Raw genomic sequence first — 27,243 nt, forward strand, 5'->3', positions numbered from 1 at the left:
TTCATTTTTATAAAAATGTGTTTTATTTTAAAACAAGTCTATAAAAGTATAAATCACATACAAAAATACAGATTACTCTGAACATGTGAGCAAAATAGCTTATGGCTGGACTTGAGTTTGGAAGTACTGCATGTCTGAGGGCATCCGGAAGTCAGAGTCCGACTGGATGCTACCTCCAGCCCTTGTCACTAATCTGTAAACAATAATTTCAAGTAGTCTTTAGCACTCTTTACTACGAAATTGAAACATAATCATTTCCGGTATAACTACTTTAAATGTTCTTCCTTAGGTCTACATAGATAAGGGCACTTTATACCATTGTCTCTTAACGTTTGAAAAATCTGATTAAAAAAACAACGTTAATAGAAATGATGGGTTTTGGCCTTTTCCATTTTGAACATATAGAGAGATCATCAATTTAAATAAAAGATTAGTGTTTTGTCTTTTTTTTTAAAAGTAAAATTTAATTATTTTGCTTTTATGTGCCATTAAAAAAATGACTGATGTTATCAAAAGGTTCAAGACCCGAGTCTTACCTTTTATGTAGGTGCAAGTTGTGCTTACTGCTCTGAAACTGTGGAACACACACCTGCTTCTGGTGTGTATTTGTGGTTGAGAGGAACATGCAGTTCTTCTCAGAGAACTTCAGGTCCAGTAACCTTATAAAGTGGGTAGTTTCAAACAACTTTTGTGGGAGACACTTTAAAAAAGGACAGTTTCAAATACTTGATTCCAGAGTAATACAAAAATAACTTTAAGAACCTCAGCAATAAGGAAAATGGCAGGCAACTTCCATTCAGCATTCCAGCCAACATTTCAAGAACAGAGATGTGTTACTACTAACTTTCTAAAACAAAGCAAGGCATTTTAAAAGCTAAAGAACCCAAGTTAATATAATTTGATCATAAAGTTAGAAAGACCACAATTGTATCTCCTCAGCTAACTTAGAATTCTGGAAAATCGGTACCTTAAAGGATACTTCATTAATGTGATTTAGAGGATACTTCAGGTTAACCTGTCACAGAAAACTGCCTCCTGAGCCTTCAAATTCTGTATCAACTCTGTACCTCTGGTTGGTTGTGTTTTTTTTATTAAGTTTTAAGGTGAATTACTCAGGGCTATTTGTTTCCATGAACCTAACTGCAAATCTAAAGGCAAAGTTGAAAGGTGTATTTTTTTTCCTATCCCCCAAAGAGACTGCCTCAAATCTACCATCCTATGATTCTTAATATTCAGCTCACAATACAAATAGCTTATTACTCTTCCAATCTATGTCTTATAAAGCAATACTAGAAAATTAAATAGAAGAGTTAAGTGACCATATAGACCATGAAAATGATTTGCTGGTGATTTTTAAGCTTGATTCTAAACAGATTTAAGAAGAAGGGTACTGGAAGAGATGGCTCAAATTTTGCTCCTTAAGGTATCTTGAAATTACAAGCTCATTTTCCTGAAATTTCATAAGGCCTACAATTTAGGCTCTTAAGGGCATAGCAGTGACGGAAGCTTTTAGTCATTTAAAAAAGTAACACTTCATAGTTTTCTCTCTTAAAGGGTTCTCTAACATACTTGCAGAATGAAGGTGAAGGGAAAACCAAGAATAAAAATAGCTGAGTGCTCCAGCATTTGGGCTTCCTGCCTATTTGCCCTGTTCCCCCCCAAAAAAGAAGACACCATCCCACAATAAATACTTCATAGACAACTGGGCTTTTGGAGTGTCAGTCGGCATTTGATGCCCCATATCTCCGGGTTGCTTTTGAGGCCAATGGTAGGCCTGGCAATGGCGGTAAAATGAGAGCAATTAATCTGCAGATGAGGGAGGGCTTCCTTTAACAGCTGAAGGGTGCTGTCTGGCACGATTCCAAATACTTGTAGTGTTTTTAGTGTGGGAATTTCTCCAAGTTCACTGGAAAGGAATAGAGAGAGACTTTCAGAGAAGCAGTATCTATGGAAACTGTTCCACTAGAGTTGCATGACCCAATTTTGACAATGCAAACTGAACACATAACTTGCAATCAGTGATTTAAGAAAAGAGCAAAGGTGAATCAAACTACGAAGTACAGGCCACAGTTTGGGCAATAAGGCCTGAGGAAACATGCCAGTGCATTTTGTTGAATTTCTAATGACCTAAAAACCCCAAGGTTTATTTAAAATCCAACCACAGTTGCCTCCTTTCTCCATTCTTGATGTATACTGAGAGGCCTCAGTGTGTTAGGAGGAGAAGGCAGCAAGCTAGCGATGGTAAACGTTTTACTGTGGCATCAGTTGGAAACCACCAAAGGTTACATGCAATTTAAGGGCATGGGCTTGACCTCAGTCTCCTCCTCTCAAAAGGAGGTGTCAGCGAGGTCAACAACTTCTTAATAACGGTTAACAGTCCACAAGTCCATTCTATGTGGTGGAACCTAACAGTGGCTTCACTAAGATATTTTAGGCACAGTTATGTAGTTGGGTAATTGTGGAGAAAAGGGGAGTCAATGGCCATCTTACCTCTCTACATGTGACCACTTTTTTCTGACACATATAAGCTAATATTCTTAGGTGTTTCACATTGGGTGGAATATAATTCTGTCAGCAGTGAAATTCTGGTTCACAAAGAAAGGGAGCACATTTACCCAAATTAAATACTTTTTGGGTAAATTTTCTTTCTTCTTAACCCCGATCTTGTGTGCTTAGAAATTTATCTCTCTGATCTGTATTTGTTCCAGATTGGGACATACAGTACAAAGTCTCAGGAAAGGGAACATTTAGTTTGGAATTTTAACAAAATCTCACTGCAGATCAATGAACATATCAATGACCTAGAGTCAGAAGCATCCTTGATATTTTCACATTGCCAGTAATTCCTTAAAAATTAAACCTTCCTTATAATAACTGTTACCTTGCCTCCAATTTTTCTTCCTTCCAGCTTATTTTATTTATCCGTGTCCAAGGCACCTTCCTAAAGCCTAGCCCAGATTACATCACCCCCTGCCTGAAAACCTTTTACGCTCTCTTCATGTTTGTGGAATTCAAACTGTTCAGTGGCCTTAAGACCTTCCATGCCTAACCTGCTCGTCCAGTCTTCCTATTATTCCTCTAAGTATAGTTATTCTACGTTCAACAAAGTGTCTTAAGCACCAAAATATTTAATATTTGTTAGCCGAATACAATGTGAAGGGTAATTTTGAAAGTAAAAGTACGATCCAAATTAAGTAAGTATGCTTGGGTTCCTAAGAGGACAGTGAGACCTGGAGGTCACAATAGACCTACAAGAAAATCAGGAAGAACAGATCGTTGTTCTTAAAGTAAACTGATCTCTGGAATATAGAAACTGGAGCATAAACAAAGGTCACAATACACAGACGAGTTATACTTATTACTTAGGATGACCGCAATCCTTGCCCAACCTTGAATCCTCTTACATGAAATTTGTAATAACCATGAGAATTTTGGTTCTGGGATATCCAAATTAGCCAAATCCTAAATCATTCTGCAGTGGACAGCATTTAAAAGAGGAAACTGGGTGGGAGTAAGAGAAGGAGATACAGCAGATAGCAGAAGAGGAAACGTTCTTGCAACAGCCTTGAGAACGAGCTTTGGTGAGGAAGGAAATGAGCTCAGACGCTGAGAAGATATGCAGGTGCTGTATTTGAGGAAGGAGTGAGCTGTGCAAAATGAGATGAAGGATGAAGGGCAATTCCCAAGCGGAAAAACCAGAAAGTCTTAAGAAAAACAAAAAGCCACGGTATGTATCACCCACAATGCAGCAGAACACATTTGGAAGCATCTCTTTGAAAATATAATGGGAAAGATGGGAGAGCGAACTAAGGGAAGGCAAATAGAAAGGAACAGGTTAAGAGGTATGATCTCTAAATTAAGAAGTATAAAATGACAATAACGTCTTAAATATTTTGTTTAGTTTTAGTCAACAGAAGATATTTATAAATCCTTACACAGGTTCACTCCTTGCCTCATCTACATAATCCTATTTTCTTTTAAAAATCTTAAATCCCTCAACTTCCACAAGAGTTTTTTATTCAGTCTCTCCTAGTCTCAGACCGGTTTACTATCTCCAGTTTGAGTTTCTTAATTAAATGAGAAATATGGAATAGTTAGAAGAAAGTTTAGACTTAGGGAATCAGACCAATCAAGGAGTAAGGGAAAAAACACAATGAGAGTGTGTCCTGAGGAGGAAACACCTACAGTTTCCCCAGCATTTTAAAGCGTTATTGTCACAGAAGAAAGACACTCAAATTTTATTCTCCTACTTCTGAGATCATGAAAATTCTTCAGTAGGAAAGGGCTCTTTGGAAATTATTGCTGAAGATTCCAGAATTCTACTATGCATCAAATAGAACAGCTGCCAGAATGACTGAATTAAGAGGGAAAGACATTTCATCTTGAGCAACTTTTAAGCATAGAGTACTAGCAAACTCATCTGAATCGATTCACAAGTTAAACCAGTGTGCTATTTTACATAATACCTACAGAAACAGGTTCTTTCACCTTAAAGGTCAAGGACAGCAACTTTCTTCTTTCTCCTCTCACTCTATTCTGGTGGTCTGACTTGTAACTAAGCTTCTGATGCTCCTGTTTCTCTTATTTCAACATATGATTTAAAAAATAAGTCATAACAATGCAGTGAGGGTTCACATGGTGGTTGGTTGCAACTTCAGGCCTTTGCCCTTAACCATCAATTCACATTGCCTATGGGTATCACTAAGCAAGTGTTATTATCCCACTGGATAAAAAAGTTAAAATGTGAGGGCTCACTACCTCCCCTTAGCCTCTGCTCAAGAAAAAGCATTTCGTGATTACTTGTAGCTTCTTTCTCTCTGCAGAGAAAGCAGAAAAGTAAGACACATGGATAGATTCTCTCGAGAAAAGTAACCCAATAAAGAAATGATCTCTGCACTCCCAGGGGGCTGTGCAGGCGGTGAGGCTGAAGCCCAGGCAGCAAAGACAGGAAAGAGCGGGTGCCAGTGAAACCTTTCTGGGTAGATGCTCGAGTCTCCTGGGAGTTTTGAATGCTAGAAGGGGCAGGAGATTTTAGTAAGAGTTCCATATATATACGTTTAGACTCTCACATCTTAGAGCCATGAAAATAAACACTGGCATCCCTTTTAGGCAACGCTTTTTCAAATGAGATGCCAGCTCAGACCCTGAGCCCCAAGGCTAATTAATTAATTAAAAATATAAGTGCTGTACTCCCTAACTCTACTAATTAACCCTATATAGCTGAAGTATCTGATTTATTCATTAATTCTTAAAACTAACTTACAAAGACCCAAATTAATAATTTGAGGACTACATAAGACCTTTGTTTGAATTCAATTATCTTCCTTTGGACAGTGAACTAACTACATGAGGTCAGCAGCCTCATTTGGGGCATAATGGCTGGAATAAGCAAAAAGGACACCTGACCAAGACCAAGACACTGACTCCTTGTGGTTTTCAGTAAACTTGCTAGACATTTACACTTGACATAAGGAAGAATTTTCCAGTCCTCTGGGATGAAAGAAAGGAAACCTTTTCAGAAATAAAGAGATGATATTCCCGTGATGACTTGGGTATAGCTCTTCGGGAAACAAAAATGGATTGGATTCTTTTTTTCTTTGCACGCTCTTGATTTTATGGAAGTTGCTGAGCAGGTACGAACTTAACCCTTGTAAAAGCCACCAGATTAGAGAGACTATTCTGTACTTGTCCGGGAGACCTCGGATCTAGACCAGGCTCAGCATTAAACTCACTATACAGCTTTGGGTAAGTTAGTTACTTCACTGGTTTGAACCTCAATCTCCCCCAGACCCTTTCAAAGACAACATCAGATTCTTACAATATTTACCACTTCTTCCCATTCCTTGACCTTTCGGGACAGACATCACTAGAAGGTTAAAAAACTTTTCCCGCAAGCCCAGAGGCTTTCAGAATCAGGAGCTGATTTGAAAAAAGTCAGGGGGTGGGGTGGGGGGAACCCACAGTGGGCCTGCCTCCCCAGTTCTACTCTGAGCTCCACAGACATAAAGTCCTTCTTTTGCAAGTCCTCCACAGATACCAGAATAGTATTCTCATATTTAAACCTGCTCACAACTAAATAATAAATGTTTATTCAGTCAACTCACTTTACCAGACATTTTTAAGCAAAAGATTTTCCTTGGTTTTTCTATTTTGCTGGTCTTTCCTAACCAGTTTGTGGTACACTAATATTGCTGTTTAAACACCTGCTATAAATATTTATACCCCGTGACATCTCTTTAGGTCCTTGCTTTCTACTATCTTTAAAAAACAAAAATACTTACAGTAAGGTTTCGGGTATGATATCATAGCATCGACTGAGTGATAGGTGTTGGAGGTAGTTGAGCTGGTAAAATTCTGGAAAGCAGTCATGCTTTAGCATGATGCTATCGCTGTAACAGAGCAGAGGAAAAGATTCAAAACCTATCCAGCAATTCCAGGGGCAGGAAAAAAACAGTCTACTATTTAGTTCCTGCAATTCAACATATTAAGATCCTTTCCTCAATCAACGAGCCATCATGATTGTTCGCTTTTTTTTCTAAATGAAAACAATACCTTAAGTCTAGATGGACAAGATTGGGGCATCTTCCAACTAGGGTAGAGACATCTAGAAATAAAAAAAAAAAGTCACTATTAAATGAGAAACAAGACAAGGAAATCTGCTATCAATATTTTCATTTACCATTGTGTTGTAAGTTCAGAGCGATTCAGTTAGAGTTGCACGGTATTAAAAAGAAAAACAAAATTATCATATGAGCATATAAGATTTTCTACCCTGAAAATCCTAGAGAATCACCTGAAAACAAATGGAAATAGAGAACTGTGTAAAATGACTGGTTAACAACAATTCATAGCTTATCTAGGTATCAGCCATAACTGGATGGGAAAAATTTTTGAAATCCTATTCACCACAGCAGAAAAGCAAAACCAAAAACCACTATATATAGTCATGCGCCCGCATGACAATGTTTCAATGACAGACCACATCTATGATGGCGAAACTGTAAAATTATAATGGAGCTGAAAAGTTTCTGTCACCTGGTGACATTGTAGCTGTCACAGTCCAGCACAAAGCATTATTCACAGTGTATGTGGTGATACCTATGTAAACACACCTACCAGTCATATCAAAGTATAGCACAATTATGTATAGTATGTAATACTTGACAATGATAATAAATAGCTAAGTTACTGGCTTAAGTACTTACGACACTTTTAATCATGATTTTAGAGTGTACTCTTCCTACTTACAAAAAAAGTGCTGTAACACAGTATGCTGTGAGATGCTGGCGGCAGCCCCGTACACCCTGTGTTTACCACGGCTCCTGATTACACCGTTTTCTCTTGTGTTTGATTCTGGTTTCTCACACTGTTTTGTACAGTAGCGTACTCGACAGGCTTATAGCCTAGGAGCAGCAGGCTATACCGCAAGTAGTAAGTAGCCTGTACCATCTAGGTTTGTGTAAGTACAGTCCATGATGTTTACACAATGACAAAAATTGCCTAATGACACATTTCTCAGATGTATCCCAGTTGTTACCATGACCAGAAAATATTTATTTCTGCAACTTAATATAATCAAATAAATTCCACACATATTAAAAAGTTCTAAGTGTAAAAATATGGATCTTGAGACAAGTGAGGAGTTTATAACTGTAAAAGAAAAAGGGAACTGATAATTTACTACATAAAACGACCATGTTAAAATAAAACGAGTCACAAGCAGGATCAAAGAAACATCAGAAAACTGGGAATACGTGTTTACAGCATGCTTTCAACAGTGGTCTTATTATTATGTAAAGAATAAAAAGATAAATAATAGAAAATGGGCAAAGAACAAGAACAGACCCTTTGCAAAATCTAGAGATAATATGCAGCCATCAAATTAAAAAATTCTATTATAATACCTAGAATTGGTGAAATATAATAAAGCTGGTCTCCCCATATACTTCAAGTAGATATTTAATTTTATGCAGCCTTTCAGGAAAGCTAACGGATTTTCTTTTTAGTGTAAACTGGTTTTTAAGAAAAGAAGTATTCAGAGCATTATACACTTTGTTTTTTGGCTCAGTGATTCCACTTTTAGAAAAACAGATGTGCATGAAGATATTTTTTGTAGCAACAGCTATTAGTAGCCCCTCCCCTAATTAGCTTAATACTAATTCAGAATACAATACTAATAGTAGTTTATTAAAAAGCCTTTAGGTAACATTTCATGACCTGAATAAATACTCAGGATATACTGTATAGTGAAAACAAAATATATACAACGCATTATAATCTCCATTGAGTTAAAATACGTGCACGCACTCATATTTACACACAAATTTACACACAGCCAGAAGGGGTGGGGGGAAGGCTGGAAGGAAATACACCCAAACATTAACTGCGATACCCAGTTGGCAGTGGGATTATAGATAACTTTCCAGAATTCCGAAGTCACACGTACTACCTTGTAATCAGGAAATGTGAATCGATTAATGTTTTTTTTTTTTTTTTTAAGCAGACAACTTCATTAATGTCTGAGAGTTTTTTCTTACGGCTGCATTTGCAGCCCTGCTCCCCCTTGCCACTGATTCCTACACGTGCATTTTCAATGGCCGCAGCACGCCCACTGGGATATGGGATCGGCACCCCCACTTTATGCCTCAGACCAAATACTTCCTTTCTCCTCTGACCCTGCTCCTTTCCTAAAGTCTTTTCCATCTCAGTAAGTAGTAACTTCGCTGATCCAGCTGCTTGGGCCAAAACCCTGGGACTCAAGCTCCATTGTTTCTCTTACATCCCACATCCCATCTATTACTGAATCTTGTTTCATCAGCTTTCAAGATGTGCCCCAAATCTGATCATGTCTTACCACCCGAAATGTCACCGTCCTAGTCTCCTACAGCTTTTCCCTTCACAGCACCTGAATGAGACTCAAAATGTGAGTCAGATTATATCACTCCCTGTTCACGATACCTTAATGTTTTCCACCTCACTCAGAAAAATATTCGAGCAAAGCTTTTGCCTTGGATTACAAAGCCCTTGGCTACCTCACCCCCTACCGGTGTCCTCCTTGCTCCCTGTCACACACTGGCTCCTCTTTCAAGGCCTTTGTACATGCTGGTCCTTGGTTCTAGAATGTTCTTCCCTCACATATCTATACAGCTCACTCTTTGACTCATTCAGGTCTCTGCTCCAGCGTCACTTCTCAGACTGGCTCTCTCCTTGATTCCATCTGAAAACAGCCCCCTTCCTGTTACACTCGACCTGATTTTTCTGCTTTATTTTTTCCTCCTTGTATTTTCACCTGCTTTCACAACATGTGGTGCTTTGTTGATTGTCTGGCTTCCCAACTAGAATGTAAGCTCACAGTGTGACTTTGTTTGTTTAGTTCAAGGCCACATACCCATTTCTGGAACAGGGCTTCGTGCATTGTATGTACTCAGTTAACATTTGTTTAATAAATGACTAAAGAATGAAGAAAGTACACAATACAATTTTGAGTGACTCATCCAGCCAACAAACTAGCCATCAACAAAATCCAAAATCAGATGCTATCTTCTGTTGGTACCACCTGGGAAAGAATGAAACCTTGGAGGCTAAAGTGGTTAGTCTCCATCTCCAGCCCTCATTTACGCCCTGTCCTCCCTTGGTGGGGAGGGATAGTTAGTTAGCTATCACTGACAAGAGTCCCTCTTCCCTGTCCACTTCACCACAAACTAGAGATCTGCTTTCGCTAGAAGGATCTTAGAAACTACCTAATCTAACCTGTCGTTTTAAAGGAGAGAGAATTTCAGCTGGAGAAGCCAAGGCCAAATCCAAGACCTAAGGCTTCCTTCAGAGCTTATCTATTGTCCCCCAGGAAGATTGTGTTGGGTGGGTAGGGGTGTCAATAATAGCCAACGATCACTGAATTCTCACTCTGTGCCGAGAACAGTTTAGCATGCTGCATGTGTATATAATCATTTATTCCTTTTAATGAGTCTAAGAGGGAGTTATCTCCATTTTATTACTGAGTAAATGGAGGAAGAGAAAGTTTATCAACTTGTTTAAGGATACCCAGTAAATGGCAGGGTGGGTACTTGAACTCGGGCAGTCTAGTACCAGTCTAGGAGGCGAAATGAAATCCATATTATCTGTATAATGAGATAGCGTGCCCCTGTTAAGACATGAATTAAAAAATCTGATTCCCACTGTATAATTAAAAAAACTAACATTTCAACTTATACTCCGCATCTCTGTCCAGCAGGACTTTATTACCTAATTATTCCTGCTAAAACTCAGTAAATAGGCTTAGCTGTTGTTTCTTGGGGGAACAAAGAGAAGAGTTTTAAGCCAAACTAAGGCAAAATTAACAGCAGTTTGCCTCCAGCAGTTTTTCAAACTTGAAATGAACCTCGGTTCATTTCAGAAAAACTCTCAGTAAAGAGATGGGGAATTCAGATAAGGGCAGGAAATATAAATAGGGCACGGCCTTCTCATCTCTTGGGGATGAACCGGGAAGAACTAGGGGCAGGATTTAATGTCAAGAAGATGCTCGCTGCTGGGAGTTTAAAATCCTCCGAGGGCAAGAACCAGCCAAAGCTGGAGAATGAAACTTAATCCTCAATCCAGCAATTCCACTTTTGAGTGGAATTTGAAATCACTCAAAGATCTGTCTCTGTCCATGGCAAAACTGTCAATCGAAGGGGAAAAAATGGAGATTCTAAATGTCCAATACGAGATCAGCTGAATAAATCATTATTCAATCATTAAAAATGATTCCACATCTATTGGCTGGAATTTCACATAGCCACTAAAAATGACGTGGTGTCACTAATGAAAATGGGGTTATCTGGGGGAGGGGGAGGGGGGCAGGGAAGCATATGACAAAGCATTCTATGCATTGTGCCCCTTTGTAAAGTAAAAAAAGGCTGGCAAGATGCTGGGGAGATGACTGATGATTTGTTTTCTGTGTTTATCCACATTTTATATTTTTTGGAGAATGACTATATAATAATACTATAATCAAATTTAAAACTGTGCCTCAAGGGAAAATATGTAGAACCAAAATAGTTTTTGTGGAGGGGAGAAGTAAGAAAGACAATCGCTGCTTCTACAAATCTCTAGAGTTAGCATTCCCCTGGTCCGAAAACACGGGCACCTGGACATGAACACCAGCAAAGGACTCAAACCCCTGACGGCTCATGAGCCCCTACCTCTCATTTTCTATATCCTGATGTAGACCAGGTTCAAGAGGACGTGTCATGCCCTGGCGAAGTAGCTTTCAAATACTACTTAATTTCTACGAAGGTAACATTCTACAAAGGTGTGATTCAGCTGGTTTAAAGTACGACACACTGTAATAAACGCAACATTTATACTCAGGTGAGCTAACACCGACGCCGGGACAGGGTTAAGGTACGTTGCGAGCGTAACTGGGTTCTGTGCAGCATGGTCTGAGATCATAAGGCGAAGCTGTTAAAAATCTTGCCATGTGACAACACTAACCTTTGCAAATCACTGAAGGTGGAGGACCCCGAAGGCTGTAACAACCATTGCGCATTCCCCCTGACTTCAGATGCCCATGTCCATCCAAACAAGCTCATGATCCTTAGACTGGATCCAAGAGCTGTGTGAACTTACAAACGGGCTTTATAACAGGGATTTTCGACCTTGGCGCTGTTGACATTTTTTTTGACTGCATTATTTTTTTGTGTGTTATTCCGCTGTTCTGTGCATTCTTGATTTCTACCCACTAGAATGCCAGAAGCACCCCCGCAGCCGTGACAATCAAAAATATCTCCAGACCTCACCCAATGGGAACCACTGATTGATACTAATCAAACACTGCACTTACCCATTTCCACGTTGGAGTTTTGCCTAATAATTTAGTTTATTAAAAGAACGTCTGCTTAAAAAGTAATTGTTTGGAAGTATAAAGGTCTCCACTTCTAGGTCCTGGATTCGAATCTTGACGCTGCCTGACTAGCTGTTTGCCTTTACCTAACCCTTCTAATCAGCTGCTAGCTCATCTGAAACATGGGAGTAAGAACACAGGCCCTGGATTAAATGAGACAACTTAGGGCACACAGCACTTAGATGTTCAGTAAATCAAACCTACTATTACCATCGAGGCCCCAGGGGCCCGGAGCTCTTACCTGATCTCTGGAGATTCTTCCGGTAGCCACTAAGATTCAGCTGGGTGATAGTCTCCGACACGTGCGCGACAGCCACCTGCACATGCTTTTCAGTGAAGTCAAAGCACCAGGAGAGGTTCAGCTCATCCAGTCTACACACCAGAGAGGCAATAAAGTGAAAGCATAAAACCATCACACGGGAATGAGTTCTCTAGGCAGCACTGCCTCAAGCGGCAAAGCAAACACAAAGCCATAGATTCCTTCCTATTTTATGCATAGAACCTCTGCTGCCCTAAGCAGCTACCTTTGCTCACCTGAACCCGCCTTCTCCTCTCCAGACACCCTCCTCTGTGCTGTTTGCCTCAGGCAGTCAGTCAGTCAGTCAGTCAGGGGATCTGAGCCAAGACCTGGGTGAATGCTGCCCCCTTGTGGAAATAAAGGGGAGCACACACCCCTCCCTTCCTCAGGGCTCAAACCTCATTCCAGAACAGGAAGTAGAAATTCCAGCCTCTTTTTCTGAACCACCCAGGTTGTTAGCAAACAACTACACACACACTGAACAACGATATGATATGCTTAAAGAACTGATTCCTGATAAAGAGACGCTTATGTTGCAAAGAGCTACTTCGTCTTATTTGGCCTCTGCTTAAATGAGCAAATGAGGGATTCAAAGAAAATGTCTAACCATCAAACCACACACACCCTATTCACGGCATTCCTGAAAAAACAAACGCAGCTTTGATAACATTCTTATCTAAAGGCAATCTATTGGCATCAGAGCATTAAGGAGTCATAGTTACAATGCTATGAGATATATGTGGAGACAAAGGGACATTAAAAAGCAAGTACACACCCACCAAACATAACGGTACCGTGCAGTCTGTGAACCGAGCCGCCCTCTCACTGGCAATAAGTGTACCTCTGTAGTTTTTATATACTAACATTAGGACACAATATAAAAGGTGCTTTTAATGCAATCATCCAAATTCATGGTGCATATTTACTTGCAATGCACCAAATTTAATTAAAAACTATTAAGACTACAGCTATTATAGGGGAAAAAAATCTGATTTTATGTCAGGTATAATCAATTTCTCTCAACTACACTCTTGATAAACATACTACCTTTATTTTAACAGTGACACTGAAAAGAAATCACTACACAAGTATCCTTTGCAAACTTAATTGATTTGGTTCTTGCATTTGGACAAAAAGTTTAGAGGGCAAAGGATATTATTGCATTACCTAAATCAAGAGCTCGGAGTTAGAAATAGCTTAAGAAACCTCCCAATTCTATTCAGATGTGAGGCATAACTGTACATTTGTAAACAAAAGCTTTAAAAAAGTCTCAAATTTTTCCCACCTGGAACAGCTGCTCAGCAAAGTCTTCAGGGCAGATTCAGAGAATCCAGAGCACCCAGAAAGGTTTAGTCGCACTAAATTTGAATTCTGTGCAAGATCACTGGAAAAGGAGAAAAAAGTCAGCAGAATACCACTAAGACACTCTTATTCGATCAACAAGCATTCTGAGGATAGCAGGCTAGCGAAGTAGTAAGCTGACCGGCCTTCAAGTCAGAAGTGAGTTTAAACTCATGTCTTACTATCTGTATGAACGGAGCTGGATGCTCTGCCTTAGTTTACTCATCTGTGAAATGGTAATATCGGTACCTTATTTTGTAGGGTTGTTAAAATTAAATGTTATAATTTAATAAAGGGCTTAGCATAGTGCCTGGCATGAAGTACACAAGAAACATGCACCAATGTCCTTTTTAAATTTTAAAAAAGCACTGGAATACACATATTTCCATTTTATCTATAAATGGAATTAACTTGTGAGCGCGCTTCTACTTAAAAAGTTATTACCAGGTTCTTTCAATTAATGTCTCTCAAATTTGCCTTCTCTACATTCCCAAATGTCTCGTGTTATTGAAACTCAGTGATTAAGAGCAAAAGTTCTGGAATCATACAATATTGCCAGGTTCAAATCTTGGTTCTGCCACCTAGTAACTGTGTGACCTTGGACATGTTATTCAGCCTGTGCCTCAGTTTCCATCTGTAAAAAGGGAACAATAAGAACATATTTCATGGGGTTGCAAGAATTATATGGGAATACCTTTAAGAAATTTAGTAATCTGGCACAAAGGAAGTACTCAATAAATGTTAGCTGCTATTATTATTCTATTTTTCTCATCTGGTTTCCTCATTTCTCATCCGGATGAACACAATGTCCTAATCCAGTTTCCTCTATGTCCGATTGACCTTCCAAGGTGCCAACCGAGTTAATTTTCTAAATTTCAACTCTGCCATGTTCCTTCCATTCTCAGAACCACTGTCCTCACCCCACACTTCCTACAGCGCAGTCCGAACATCTCACAGCGTGGCAGGGGCCCATTATGACCCGGTCCTTGACTGTCCTCATCTCTTATCACTGCCCTCACTGAGCCCTAGGCTCCAGCAATCCCCAGCTACTCACAAGTTTAGAACCACGCAGGCGGCTGTACCTAGACTGTTTGCTTCGCCCTATTGCGTGGAGATCTAACCGGCATTTCTTCAATACTCAGCTTAAGAGTCACCTCCTCTGAGAAGGTGGCCCTCCCTAAATTTCATTAGGTCTCTGCATGTTGCCACATATTTGCCAACATATTTAACAAACACACTGCACTGTAATTATCTGTCTCCCCCATGAATGAGGCGGGGCCATGCCTCTGTTCATCCTTGCATCTCTAGAACCAAGCACAAGGCCTGGCACGAGTATACTTTGGTTGCCTAGATGAGTCCTGGAAAGTCTGCAGAAGCTGAAACACTGCACTGGGTGTTTTCTGAGTCCCTCTGGACAGGGACAGAAGGGCACCCAAATTATACTCAGGAAACAAAACTAACACGTAAAAACAACTACCTTTGTGACATGCCCCTGGCTGCCACTCACTTGACAATGGGGTCCGAAAGCTGGAGGCCTTCCAGGCTTAGATTCTGCAACTTGGAGCACAGACACAGAATGCCATGGAGGGTAGACAGATCGATGACTGAGTTCGACAGGTCCATGTGCTGTACACGAAAAGGACTGAACACAGAAGAGGCTCTGTAAGGAGGCTCACAGGGCGTAACCGGATCAGATCCCGCCCTTCCTCCTTCCCAAATGCGCAGCCAATCACAAACAAGACACTAAGTGCACGGTTCGAGCATTCACTATTATTTTGGTCATAAAACACATTGCTCGTAGCTAATTCCCATCCTCATTCATTTTAAAATTCAAGAGGATTTTTGCCAAGATGCTGCCGCCAATATAGTCTGATTAGAAATTAATTAGTGGGCATCAGGAGAATGAGCTGGATGTGTGTGACGAGGAGGTTATGCTTACGATGACTCCTGGTGAGGACGAGGTGGATGGCAGTGGCGTTTACTAAAACAGAGGAGATAACGAAATAGCAAGTTGTAAATTGGGGCTAAGTTCAATGTTAGATATGCTAATATTGAGGTACTTGGAGGAAATACAGGTGTGGAGGTCTCTGGATCACCCGAAGTCTTTAGGTAACCCAGAAGTAACCCTGTTAGTGTGTCTCTGAAGCCTGTGCCATGTTTCAACATAAAGGCCCCACGGCAAAGTAGGCGATTCATGTTCCACGCTGCACTGATGACCAGTCACAGGCAACAGAAGGCTGGACGTACAAAAAAATAAAGTTTTGCTCCGTTTTTCTCAAGATTTAGAAAGAGTCTTTCTGGGTATTGTTCTTTTTTACCTGAAATGTTCAACTAATGGTTGGTCCACGAATGATCGTGGGCAGCAGAAGGCAATCACCCCTCGAGACAGCAACCGCCCGATCACGTCTGGGTGCAGGTTTTTACCTGTGAGGTCTAAGGTCTGCCATAGAGATTCGTCGAACCTGGAAGAGAGGATGGTGCTTGGTTAGGTACCTCGGCGGTGCTGGACAGCAGAGGCTCCAGACACCGTTAGCAACAAGGAAGACACGGCCAACAAACCGACTTGAAGCGAATTCTGTAAAAACCTTTGTTTCTTTAAGTCGGCTGTAAATTAGCTATGAGTATTTCTTTATACATGTTTCTAATTTAGATGGTTCCATGCTGTCATTAGCAATGCAATGGTCTGGACTCAGAGAATAAAATTCCGGCATTCAATTCAATTTGATGGCTTTAACAATGTTTGTTGAAATTGCCTAACTGATCACTGACTAGGCGCGTAGGTTCAGAATGGCCCACATGGTCCCACTTGCCATTTCTTACCATGAACAGTTTACCACGATTACCCTAAATAACATAACAACTAAAAGGAGAAAGTGAGCACTATTTTTTAATGACTTATGGCTACTGGACATCTACTAGGAAAAAGTCATAGTCTAGCTGTTTCACATTCCCTTTTAAGCTTTAAAAAATATATCTGTAGATACATGCAGAGAAATTTATGTATATATATGAGAAAGGAAAAGGAAAGAGTATTACTTAGATTTTAGATAAGTGTTTCTAAAGCAAAAAGAAGGTACCAAAGTGTACTGAACACACAATAAAGGAGCTTTAATGTCCACAGATTAATTCAGTTGAACAGAAAAGGAAACATAAGATCAAGCACAGGGGGGAACATTTTAAATGCCTACGAGAATTTTCTTTTTTAATACTGCTTGAAATAAGCAGACCACTGGCAACGGCTTTAAAATAATTCCGGAGAAAGAAATTGCCAATGTGGCATTTGACCTCTACTATTGAGAAGGCAGGACGGCAGTGCCTGGCACACAACAGGTACTTAAAAAACTGTCGCCCATTACTTTGACGACATCCGAGATGAAGATTAATAGATTCTGCATAAAGAGGACAGCTGGCAGAAAAAGAAAATCAAAATGCGGATGCTTGGCCGAGGATGAGTGACAGTCAGCCGCCACCTGCTCCCATGCTGCCGGCATGCAAACCTCTCGGGGGCTCTTCTCCTGTAAAAAGCAACGTGCCCTATATCCAGCCCACCTCTGAATGGACGGGAAGGGGCTGCTGCGGCCTCACAATGAGATTCCTAGAAATGAGGAGGGAGGAGCAAGACAGATGGCCGGAGGCTGGAAGGGGAGGAGAAGGGGTGAAGATGGAAAAAAAAAAAAATGTTCAAACGGAAAAACAAAGGCTTTCCCCCTGCTTCTGGCCTGTTACTGCCTTTCTAGCTGACCAAGGCTTTCCACGTACAGCTCACCATCCACACCCGAAAGGTGCGGCCCAGAAAACCAACAGAACGCCAACAACTGTTCACGGCCACGTGCCGAACACTTGCGAGAGCCAGGCACCGCGCCGGTGGCATCTTCGGATCTCGTCCTCCTAACTGTCCCGTCCTGTAGGTACCGTTATCCCCATGTTATCTGAGGGAGATGAGGCTCAGAGGCGTCAAGCACCTCACTCAGGCCACGCGGAGCCGCGGTGGCAGGCGCCGGGTTCACACGCAACGTGTCGCCGCAGCCCGTCCTCTCCCCCACTGCGCCTCACGCACCCTGGGACCCCCTGCACTCTGCGTGCACAGTCGGCGCCAAAGAGACGTGAGCCACAGCGAATACGGGGAAAAGAGGTTTTCAGAGAGGGGCTAAGTTGTCACCTCCTGGCAACCCCTCCCTTCCACTCTGAGATGACAGTCATTATTAATAAAACCGTGAAGCTACTTAGTTTGCTTTGTACTACTATATTTTTCTTGGTTCTTAGTTTCCCCAGACCCAAATGAATGAAAAAATAACCCTCCTCTCCCCCACCTCCCCTGCAAACACCATGTCGGGTGAGAAATACTTACGCCAGGTGATACCACCTCTTACAGACGCTGGAGACCTTGAGCAGCTCAGGGAGGCACAGACAGGAAAAGACCCCTAAGAGCAGCTCGTCGGGAAGGGAGTCCCACGAAACACCTTTGCGAGAGAGAGAAAAGTTTTCTCTTACCCTGTCAAGTCTTATCAACTCTTTTCATGTGCTTGAAGGATACACGACATTTAGCTTATGACAGGCATTGAACACAAATTGAATTCCTCATCCAGTAACTGTTTTTCTGTTCACCCACCGTCTACGTAGCCCAAAGAAAGCACCACGCTTTTCCAGCAAAAGAGAAAATGTTAAACCAAGAATACTTTTCATAACATTCTTCTTTCAGCTCCCGTCAGTCTTCGGCAAGGACTATATGAAGGATGGTTCAGAGGCGGTCCCCACCCATCCTCAGGCGCCGCACGATGCCTAAGATGCCGTGATGCTTCTGATCAAGGAATGCCTCCTTTCGTTCTGAAGTGGTTTCAGTGGAGGATTTGTCAAGTAGGGACCTTACTTAAAAGGCAAATGAACCTTCTTCCTTCTTTCAGGTTTACAGAAAGCACTCAAAAGTCAATTTACCTAAAAGCGTAAAGGTACTCTCATTTATTAATTCAACAAACACGTACTGAGCACCTACTGTGGTGCCCGGGTCAGTTTAGGTTGAGCAATAAACGAGGCAGACAAAATATTCATGGAGTTTATATTCCAGTAGGAGGAAACGTGAGCACTCAAACACAAAAACGAGTGAATTAAAATAGACCATCATACATAAGAAAATTATTAAATCACATAATATGTTAAAATTGATTCGTGTTATACAGAAAAATTAAGCAGGGTAAAGGAGAGGATGGGGCGTAGGGGGCGGGTGTTCCCAGTCTGAACAGAAGGGCGGGAAAGGCCTCCCAGAGATGGCGATCACTGAGCAGACGCTTGAACACAGCGAGGCAGCCAGCCCCGTTGAGTCTCTGCGGGCTGCTCTACGGACAGGGAACAGCATGTGTGTTCTGAGGAACGGCAAGGAGTCCAGTGCAGAAAAACGCAGGTAGGGGGAGGAAGAGAATGAGGTCATGCAGTGCTTTCTAAGTCAGGATGAGGCAGGTCTTCGACTTTGACTCTGAATGTGCTCAAGAGCCCCTAGAGAAATAACAGGATCTGGAGCTCGGGTTTCAGAAGGATCACTGGAGCGGCTGTGTTCACAACAGACTGGAGGGAGAAAAAGGTGGGTACGAGAAGAGCAGTCTTCTTAGTCTCATAAAAGCAATCTCTACATAGCTATCTGACAAGAATTAAATGTCTACATATGAATATGTAGAATGAAGCACAAGATCAGGACAATGATCAAGAGGGAAACGAGTAGGAACCAAATAAACACCGAAAGGGTGGGTGGTTGGATTAGCTGGATAACTTGCCTTCCCAGTCTCTAATTCCAACAGATCTTCTACACCAATTCTAGGGCTATCTTCTCTCCATTGTAATGGTTAATTTTATGTGTTAACTAGGCTGGGTCAAGGGATGTGAAGATAGCTGGTTAAACACTATTCTGGGTGTGTCTGTGAGGGTATTTGGGAAGAGATTAACTTTTCAATCAGGAGAAAGAGGAAAACAGACTGCCTCCCCCAAAGTGGGTGGGTCTCATCCAATCCAGGGGCTGATTAAAACAAAACTCTGATTAAGGGAAAATTGGTTCTCTCCCTTCCCAGAGGAGCGGCTGCGCCTCCTCCAGCCTGCAGACCTGGGGCTGGAAGGCACACCATCAGCTCTCACGGTCTTCAGGCTTTTGGATTGCAGATTCAGGGCCTTCTCAGTCTCAAAAGTCACTTCCTCAGAGGAGCATTCCCAGCTCATCAGCATAGTGCCTACCACCCCTCAGTCCAGATCTGCATACCCTGCATCTAGCTCAACGCTTGGCACAAAACAGACATTGAAAAAGTCTTTGCTAAATCCATTATACTGTTTACTCTCCCTTCACGCCAACTATGAATGTGCTAAATCTGTGTTTATGTGAGCTGGTTAACCAGTTAACTATTATATAATCAGTGCCTAGGTCAGAGCCTCGCGATGAATATTAAAAAGTGCTCACTCAGTTGGTATTTCACAGAGGAATGACTGCCGGCCGAGAGAAGAATGCTGACTTTATTTTATATGAAGGCATCACTCTTGGCCTCTTAGGACACCAGTTTCCTCATTTGGAAAATGGCGAGGCTTGCCTATGGCTCCAATTCAGCAAACATTCCTGGGTGCCTAATTAATGCACTAATGCTGGAAGCTGGGTGTAAGCCACGGTCCCCACCCAACGGCCTCAATGGGAGATGAACTAATAAACAAAAACATAAGCTAACATTTTAAACTGTCATTTACTGAAAGCCCTAAAAGTCTCAGGCATGTATTAAACCATGCTGACTCTAGTCTTAGCAGCGACTCTGTGTACTAAGCAGTATTACCCCACTTTATATTTGAGGAAACTTGTCTCAGCGAGGGTAAAGAACCTCGCCAAGGTGATAGCAAGCATTAGGTGGCAGAGCCCAAGTGGCAAACGTGGTTCTGTTCTGCATGTTGCAAAGCCCGTATCCCAAAGTGAGGGCACAGGGCCACAAGACGTGGGTGTCTGAAGCCTGGCCAAGTGGCAGAAGGCACGGCAGGTGGGGATATAACATCTGCGAAGGGCGGCATGGTACCGTTGGCTTTCGGGGAGAAGAGGCTGAAGACAAAAGACCAGGGCACGAAGGAAATGTCCTTTGTCAGCACAGGAGCAGGTTTTGAGGTGAGGGAAGGGACGTCAGAAGATGCAACTGTGACAAAAGGAACAAGGTCACACAACGAGCTGGTGGCAGAGTGGGAATTCAAACCCAGGTCTGACTCCAAATTGTGCCTCCTTTCTACCCTAGGATGCTCTGAGATTCTACGTTCTCCCTGTTTTGAGTAGGTGATGATCTTTAAGTCTGGGAAAGGAGAGCATTAAACCTGACTTGCTATGGAAAAAAAGAAATCAATCAGGGCTGGGAGGGAAGGGTGAAGGGAGAGGGTGCAAAACAAAGATGCCGATAGCTACCAACGTGTCAGCTGCCAGAAGGAAGGAGCGATGGCCAAGAAAATGCACAGCCTCAGCCAGCAGCCTGATACCTGGGGCTCTACTCAGTTGACCACAGGGCGACAGTGACTCTAGGGCCCCTGGGTAGGGGTGCCGCAGCCTGAAACTGGCTGCTGTCCAAGCAGATGGGGCAGAAGTCTGTCTTCGCATAGCTGCTCTGGCGGATGGTATCCAAGGCTTGTGATGCGCTTAATCTAATTTTACTTGCCATATTTCTCAAAACATCAACCATCTGTTTCCTGGATTCCTGACGACACTGCTGCCTGGTCTGTTTGCCTAGAGCAGATGAGAAAGTCCAGAACAGGTTTTCCTCCCTTTGCCTCTTCTAAACCCCTGGGGCTGTGCACCAGCCCGCACAGGAAGGGAAATAATTGTCCAGCCTTAGGCCTCCGGTCTTCAACTACATGGAAGCAGTGAAATATACTTCTGAGCCATGAAAGGGAAAAGCGGCTGGACTCACAAACCTGCTAGTCGCCACCCTCGGCCACCGCCATTTTCACTCATTCCTCGGGTGCAAAGCCAGCTGTCCACTCCCATCACCGCATCACTGCCCGCACCCCGTACACTCCTCTGGAAACGGCGGCTTAGGGGAGAGCTTTCTATGCCTTCGATCTTTCCAGGACAGACAGCCCCTCTGACTTGCCTTATTATTTCTTGGAACATCACCTATTCTCAAATTTAACCTAAAACTGCAAAGTAATCTTAATTATAAACAAAACTTTGACTCTTAAAATTGCTCTTTAAGCATACATAAACAAATTATACTTGAAGGGTAAGCAAGCCTGCTGCTCACGCCTACCGTTTTTTGTGTATTTTTTTTTAACGGTGGGGGCTCACTTCATGTTTGCTTTTGCTAGCTTGTTTTAAGTAGTAACAACCCATGCTTCCTTTCTGTGAAGCTACAAACAGATTCTGCCATCCAGGATGAGTTTTCCTTCCTTTTCCCACAAATCATAAAGAGAAAGCACTAGACCCTGACAGCTCTTTGTTTCTTGTTTTTCTTTTCTCTTCCCTTTTTTTTTTTTTTTTTTTTTTGCTAATAGGCAAAACAGAGCAAAACAAAAGCAGGTCCTCTATGGCCCCCTCAGCTCCACCACCATAGATTTCTGGGGGAGTCTTGCTCACCCCTAAGGCATGGGAGGAGCAATGGAAAAACCATGGAAGTTGGGATTTGGAGAATAAAGTTCAGTATATAGGCCCTATGAGAGCAGGGTCTTTGCCTGTTAGGTTCATTGCTTGTAATCCTCATCTCTAGGATGACACTCAATAAATCTTTACTGAATGAATAAATGAATGAATGAATGAAAGCTACAGAGCAAAGAAACATGCTTAGAAGAGTCTCGAAAGGCTCTAACAGAGCAGAGTTTTGGGAGCTGCGGGTAGAGATTCATTGGTGAGTCATGAAATTAAGTTTGACTAGCACTGCTCTGAAAGAATAGGAAATAGTATGGGGAAATACAGTTTCGTGATATTTGTTTCAGATACACCCAGGATTGTAATGTAAACTATATTGCTTATTGGTTAAAAAAAAAATTGGAGGAAATGTGTTTGCCTGAGGGTATTAAAGCAGATTCCCAGGCTCAAGACAAGACTTCTTGGATCAGAAACTCAGGAATTTTGCACTTTGAACAAGTTCCCTTGGGGATATCAGTAATCTCTAAACTTTGGAGTCTCCAGTCTGGGAACCAGTGTAGCGTCTCGAATTTCAAGCAGTTTAATAGCCATGGAAGAGCCGATCCACGAATTAGTTCAATAGCATTTTCATGGCCATCTTCTGTCTGGAGGCGGAAGTGGGGAAGAAGGGGGATCAGGACTGGCATTTAACGACCATGGATAAAATGCAGTTGTCCTCCTTCTGCCCACTAATGACCTCACTATTGGCCATTTCTTCCCAACTCCTTCCACACACTCATCTCAAAGGCCAATCCGACCTGTTCTGGTATGGGTTGGTCGTGTAGTTTTTATCTTCCAAAATAAATAAATAAAGTGAATTTAGTTGCCAGATGTGTACCTGGCTTGGGGCCTGTAGGGAGAGACTGCTGGGTGAACATGCAAGAAAAACTCAGCCCAGGGCCACTGTCATCAGATCTCTATGAAAAGCAGGTGTGGCCTGTTCTACCCTAATCCTGGCAGAGCTGTGAGCCACCTGTCTGAACAACTGCACACAAAACTTCCTGGAATGACGATCCAGTACACTGGAGGCCCTGGCTTCCGCAGGCCCACTAGACATCCTCTACAACAGCTGTCCCTCATCCTGCATCACTGAATCCACCTCTCCCTCCCCCCACCAGCTAACCAGTCCACATCATGTGTAATTCCACACTATCGGCTTCCGTCCCTGCCTCTCTCCTAGGTATTAACCAACATAAAAACAAAGCTTACTACTTCTCTTCTCACACATCTCTTGTCACTTCACATATATGTATTTGAAGTTAATTTCAACAATCTGATCTCTGATTGGACCACTCCCAGATCCTTCTTTCTTTTCTCAGAGCCTCCGCTTTTGATGAGTAGGAGGAGGAAAACTGTCCACATCCAGTGGTGGTTTTACCTTCGGAAGCCTTCTGTACCTGGGAAGCTTCAGGTCACTTTGGCACAGGTGGTTCCCTCCCTCTGGCCTCCTATAGCACTCACTGCCTGAACTACATACACATCAGCTGCTAGCTGCCATCTTTTGCTATGAGCTTCTCTTATCGCGTATTGTTTTTTCTCCTCAACTTGACTTGTAATTGCCCAGAAGACAGTAACCATCCCTTAATCTTAACTAGTTTCCGCACTGCTTTGCTGCAAAAATGTCTTTTTTTTTATTTACAACTGTGTGTGTGAATGTAGAGGGACATACAGCAGTTACACTCCATGTTAAATGCTATCAGCGCTGGACAAATTAATCAATATCTATTAATTTAGCAGGAAGTATCTTTTCACCACATTTGGTTGGTTAAGCATCAAATTGCTAGTGCTGCTTTCCAGATACAAAGTAAAGCAGTGATATTAAATTTTGAAGGAAAAAAACCCTACACTAACGGGGTCGAACTAACAGTATTAATGCAAAAAGTATAAGTGAAGTAGCCTCCCAAATGGATGTAAGAAATTCTGTTAACCCAATTAACTGGGTCTACTTACTGCTATGTTCAGGCAGCAGTTAAGGACCTTATATGCAATCTTTCATTTAATCTTCACAGCGAGTTATGAAGTGGGCATTATTTCTCCATTTCACAAAGAAACTAAGGCACTGAGAACTCAAATAACTTTCCAAGGCTGATAAACTAGGGATTCAAACCCAGATTTGTTTTATTTTACTACAATCTTTTACTATCTTTTTAATTAATCCAATGCTTGATGTAGATTTCCAGACCATAACTTGAGGGTTCTCTTTCCCAAGTAAAGGATCAAAAACCAAAATAAATAAATAAATAAATAAATAAATAAATAAATAAATAAATAAAGATTTTTTTTTTTTTTAAAGCAAATTAAGCAAGTGAGCAAGCAATCCAGCCTTCTGCAAAGAAAGTCAGATGGGAGAATTTAGGAATATACTTATTTACCTTGGCTCTGCAAAACTTCATCTTTATTTCTTTAATCTGTCTCGTCTCCAACATTACTCACCCAATTCCAATTTAGACTGATTATTCTTTAACCATTTCAATAGCCTCCTAATTCTGCTGGTTCCATTGACAGAATCTATCAACTATCAGTGTGAGAATCTATTTTGAATCTGGCCACTCCCATACCTCTTAACAAGTCTCTAAGCTTCTACTCTCAACCCCCTATGGTTTAGTCTCCACACATCAGTGTGTCATTTTAAAAAGTCACGTCACAACTCTGCTCAATATCACCTCTAGCCTGATAACCCACTACTCTCCCCTTTGCTCATTCCATTCTTGGAATATGTCTTTCTTGTTGCGTGAATAAATATGATATGCTTCCCCCCAGGGTCTCTGCACTGGCTGTTCCCTCTGTTTATGCTCTCATCTCCAAGATATTTGCAAGCACATTCCTTTGCTTCCTTTATTGCCTTTGCTTAAAGCTCACTTTCCAAGTGAGGCTTTCCCTTAATACCCTGTTTAAAATTGCAATCCCCATCTTCCGACCTGAGGAATTCCAATCCTTCTTGGCTTTTTCAATTTTTGTTTTTTTTTTTGCCAAAGCACCTACCACATTCTAACATACTATATGTGTGTGTGTGTGCGTGTGTGTGTGCACACACACACACATGCGCACACACACACATATATATACATACACACACACACACCATATTTATTATGTTTATTGTGTCTTCTCTAGAACAGAAGCTTCATGAGGGTGGGAACGTTTGTTTTGCTCATTGCTATATTCTCAGCACCTAGAATAATGCCAAGCACATGGTATGTGCTCAGCAGATACTTGCTGAATTGTCTTAAATGACTTACTCAGAAGAAAAACTGATAACCCCTGGTCAATGAAACACACTATGTTTACCCAACACCTTTGAGTATCCTTATGGTTCTGATCCACTTTGGGAAGCACTCATTCACCTACTTCAGAAGACTGGGAATGGAAAGCTATGAAGAGGGGAATGATGTGCTGAGTTCTTCATTTCAGTCAGTCCACTATAGCTCCAGGGGATGGATCCGGGGAGGACAGGCTAGAATGATAAGCCCATTCAAATGTTTGGGAAAGAAATGATGAGAGCTTGAGAAATATTTAGGAGACAGAGGGAAAGATTCAATCTTTGGTTGGATGTTGGGGGATGGTGAGACTACGACTGACCCTCAGGTTTTTGGGTTGGGTGACTGAACAGATAATGCTGGCAGTAATGGAGACAGAGCATACCAGAAGAATCTCATTTGGAAGTGGACCTGAAGAGATTAAATCTTAACATTCCACTTAGTTTAACATTCACTTTAGCAGTCCTTTGACAAATAACTAACGTCATTATGGCAAAATGCTCACCCAGGACTACAGAAGAAAGAGCAAGAAAACAAACAAAAAGAGTCCTACAAGATTATTGCTGTGTTCCCATTTATTAGTGGTACTTAGCTGGCCTTTGGGCAGGCAGATTCCCTTCTACGGAAAAAGGCAGGAATATCTTCTAATTGGTTAAAATTTCACATAAGTTAAAAATTAATTGTCCACCAGAAGAGATATAGCTATTAAGATTCCTACTGACTTCATTGACAATTCCATTTCTTTGAGAAATAACTTCAGAATGAGGCATTTTTAAAAAGACCCCATCCTAAAGATTCCAGAATAAAGTTTTACCAGCAGAATAGTTCGACAACCTCTTCCGTGACCCACAAGTTTTACCCTGATACCTTACCTGGAAAGTTCTCTCGATTTAGCTTGGGTCTGCGGGCAATCACAAAGTCCTTGTCATTCCCTTTGCTCTTAAGCCGTTTTCGTGGGGGGCTCTGCGGGTGGCTCAGGTTTGAGAGCAGTTCCTGGGGGATGTTCTCACTGTCCACCTCCTCCTTCTCCAGGGTGGAGACCCCCATGCCCGACAGCAGTTCAGAAGTCTTGCTAGAATCCCATCCCCAAGTAAAGCTGGTGGTAACGTTGCTACTCTGGTCGGGAATCTCCTGGAGGTGTTTCCTGCAGAAATGCACAATAGCCCCAGTTCCTTTCAGAAACACACCCATAAGTAATTGGTAGGCCTAAAGGAAATTGCAAGTTATGCAATGTAGAAAACGTTCACAGCAGCTAACAGAACTGCATATTTTGTGTCGGCGGCAACTTCCCAAGAATTAAAGATAAAATAATTGAACAAATGGAAAAGGCCTTTTGATTTACGATCACGCAGAAGGCCTGAAAAATTTCTTAAAGTGGAGAGAATAGACCAGAAGGAAGGTAATCATACAGCAATTCAAAACAGTAGCAGAAAAGCCCAATAAGGAAAGTCAAATGAAATCACATTCTGATCACCGCGCTAAAGCATCCATCCATTCACACTTTCCTAAAAAGGGGCTATGCCATTCGCATAAAAGCATTAGTAATATTAGCGAGAAGCAATATTCGTGGCCTAAATGAATTTAGACGGTCCATTCATATCCTGCCCCTTTTTGTAGTCGGTTTAACCTGTGCATGGCGTCCACAGGTTCTGGAGTTTTAAATGCGTGCATTAATTGCAGAGCTGCCCGCCTCCCGGATTCCCGCTTTGGCGCGCGGCGGTCCAAGGCTTGCGGCTCCGGCAACCAGCAGCGAGACCCGCCAACTCTAGCAACGTTCCATCCACGCCGCGCGCGCAGAGCTCTTCTACTTAATCTCCGCGGCTGCCGTCTGCGGCCCCGCTGCCTGCTGGGA

At 41.9% G+C, this 27,243-nt stretch overlaps 1 protein-coding gene across 1 annotated transcript; it reads right to left on the reverse strand.

The window, feature by feature from the left end:
• SKP2 (S-phase kinase associated protein 2) lies at nt 1–27,193 on the reverse strand. Its single transcript, XM_016142457.2, has 10 exons — nt 27,019–27,193; nt 26,264–26,535; nt 17,869–17,980; nt 15,839–15,982; nt 15,028–15,162; nt 13,465–13,563; nt 12,123–12,253; nt 6,553–6,604; nt 6,282–6,389; nt 1–1,906 (listed from the first exon to the last, which is right to left on the reverse strand). The coding sequence occupies exons 1-10, from the start codon at nt 27,060–27,062 to the stop codon at nt 1,693–1,695; spliced, it is 1,311 nt and encodes a 436-aa protein (XP_015997943.1). The 5' UTR covers nt 27,063–27,193; the 3' UTR covers nt 1–1,692.
• Nucleotides 27,194–27,243: the final 50 nt, after the last annotated feature.

The sequence above is a fragment of the Rousettus aegyptiacus genome, unplaced genomic scaffold (assembly GCF_014176215.1).
Source record: "Rousettus aegyptiacus isolate mRouAeg1 unplaced genomic scaffold, mRouAeg1.p scaffold_m13_p_8, whole genome shotgun sequence".
In the NCBI taxonomy this organism is placed as follows: Eukaryota; Metazoa; Chordata; class Mammalia; order Chiroptera; family Pteropodidae; genus Rousettus; species Rousettus aegyptiacus.

Bases quoted from the DNA above. Each gene is read 5' to 3' on its own strand.
- SKP2 (XM_016142457.2), bottom strand. From the start codon at position 27,062: ATGCACGCATTTAAAACTCCAGAACCTGTGGACGCCATGCACAG. The intron at 15,163-15,838 runs GTAAAAAAGAAC...TTCTGTGTTCAG, and splicing joins CCATTAGTTGAACATTTCAG to TCCTTTTCGTGTACAGCACA. The intron at 1,907-6,281 runs GTAAGTATTTTT...ATTCCTTTCCAG, and splicing joins ATCATACCCGAAACCTTACT to TGAACTTGGAGAAATTCCCA.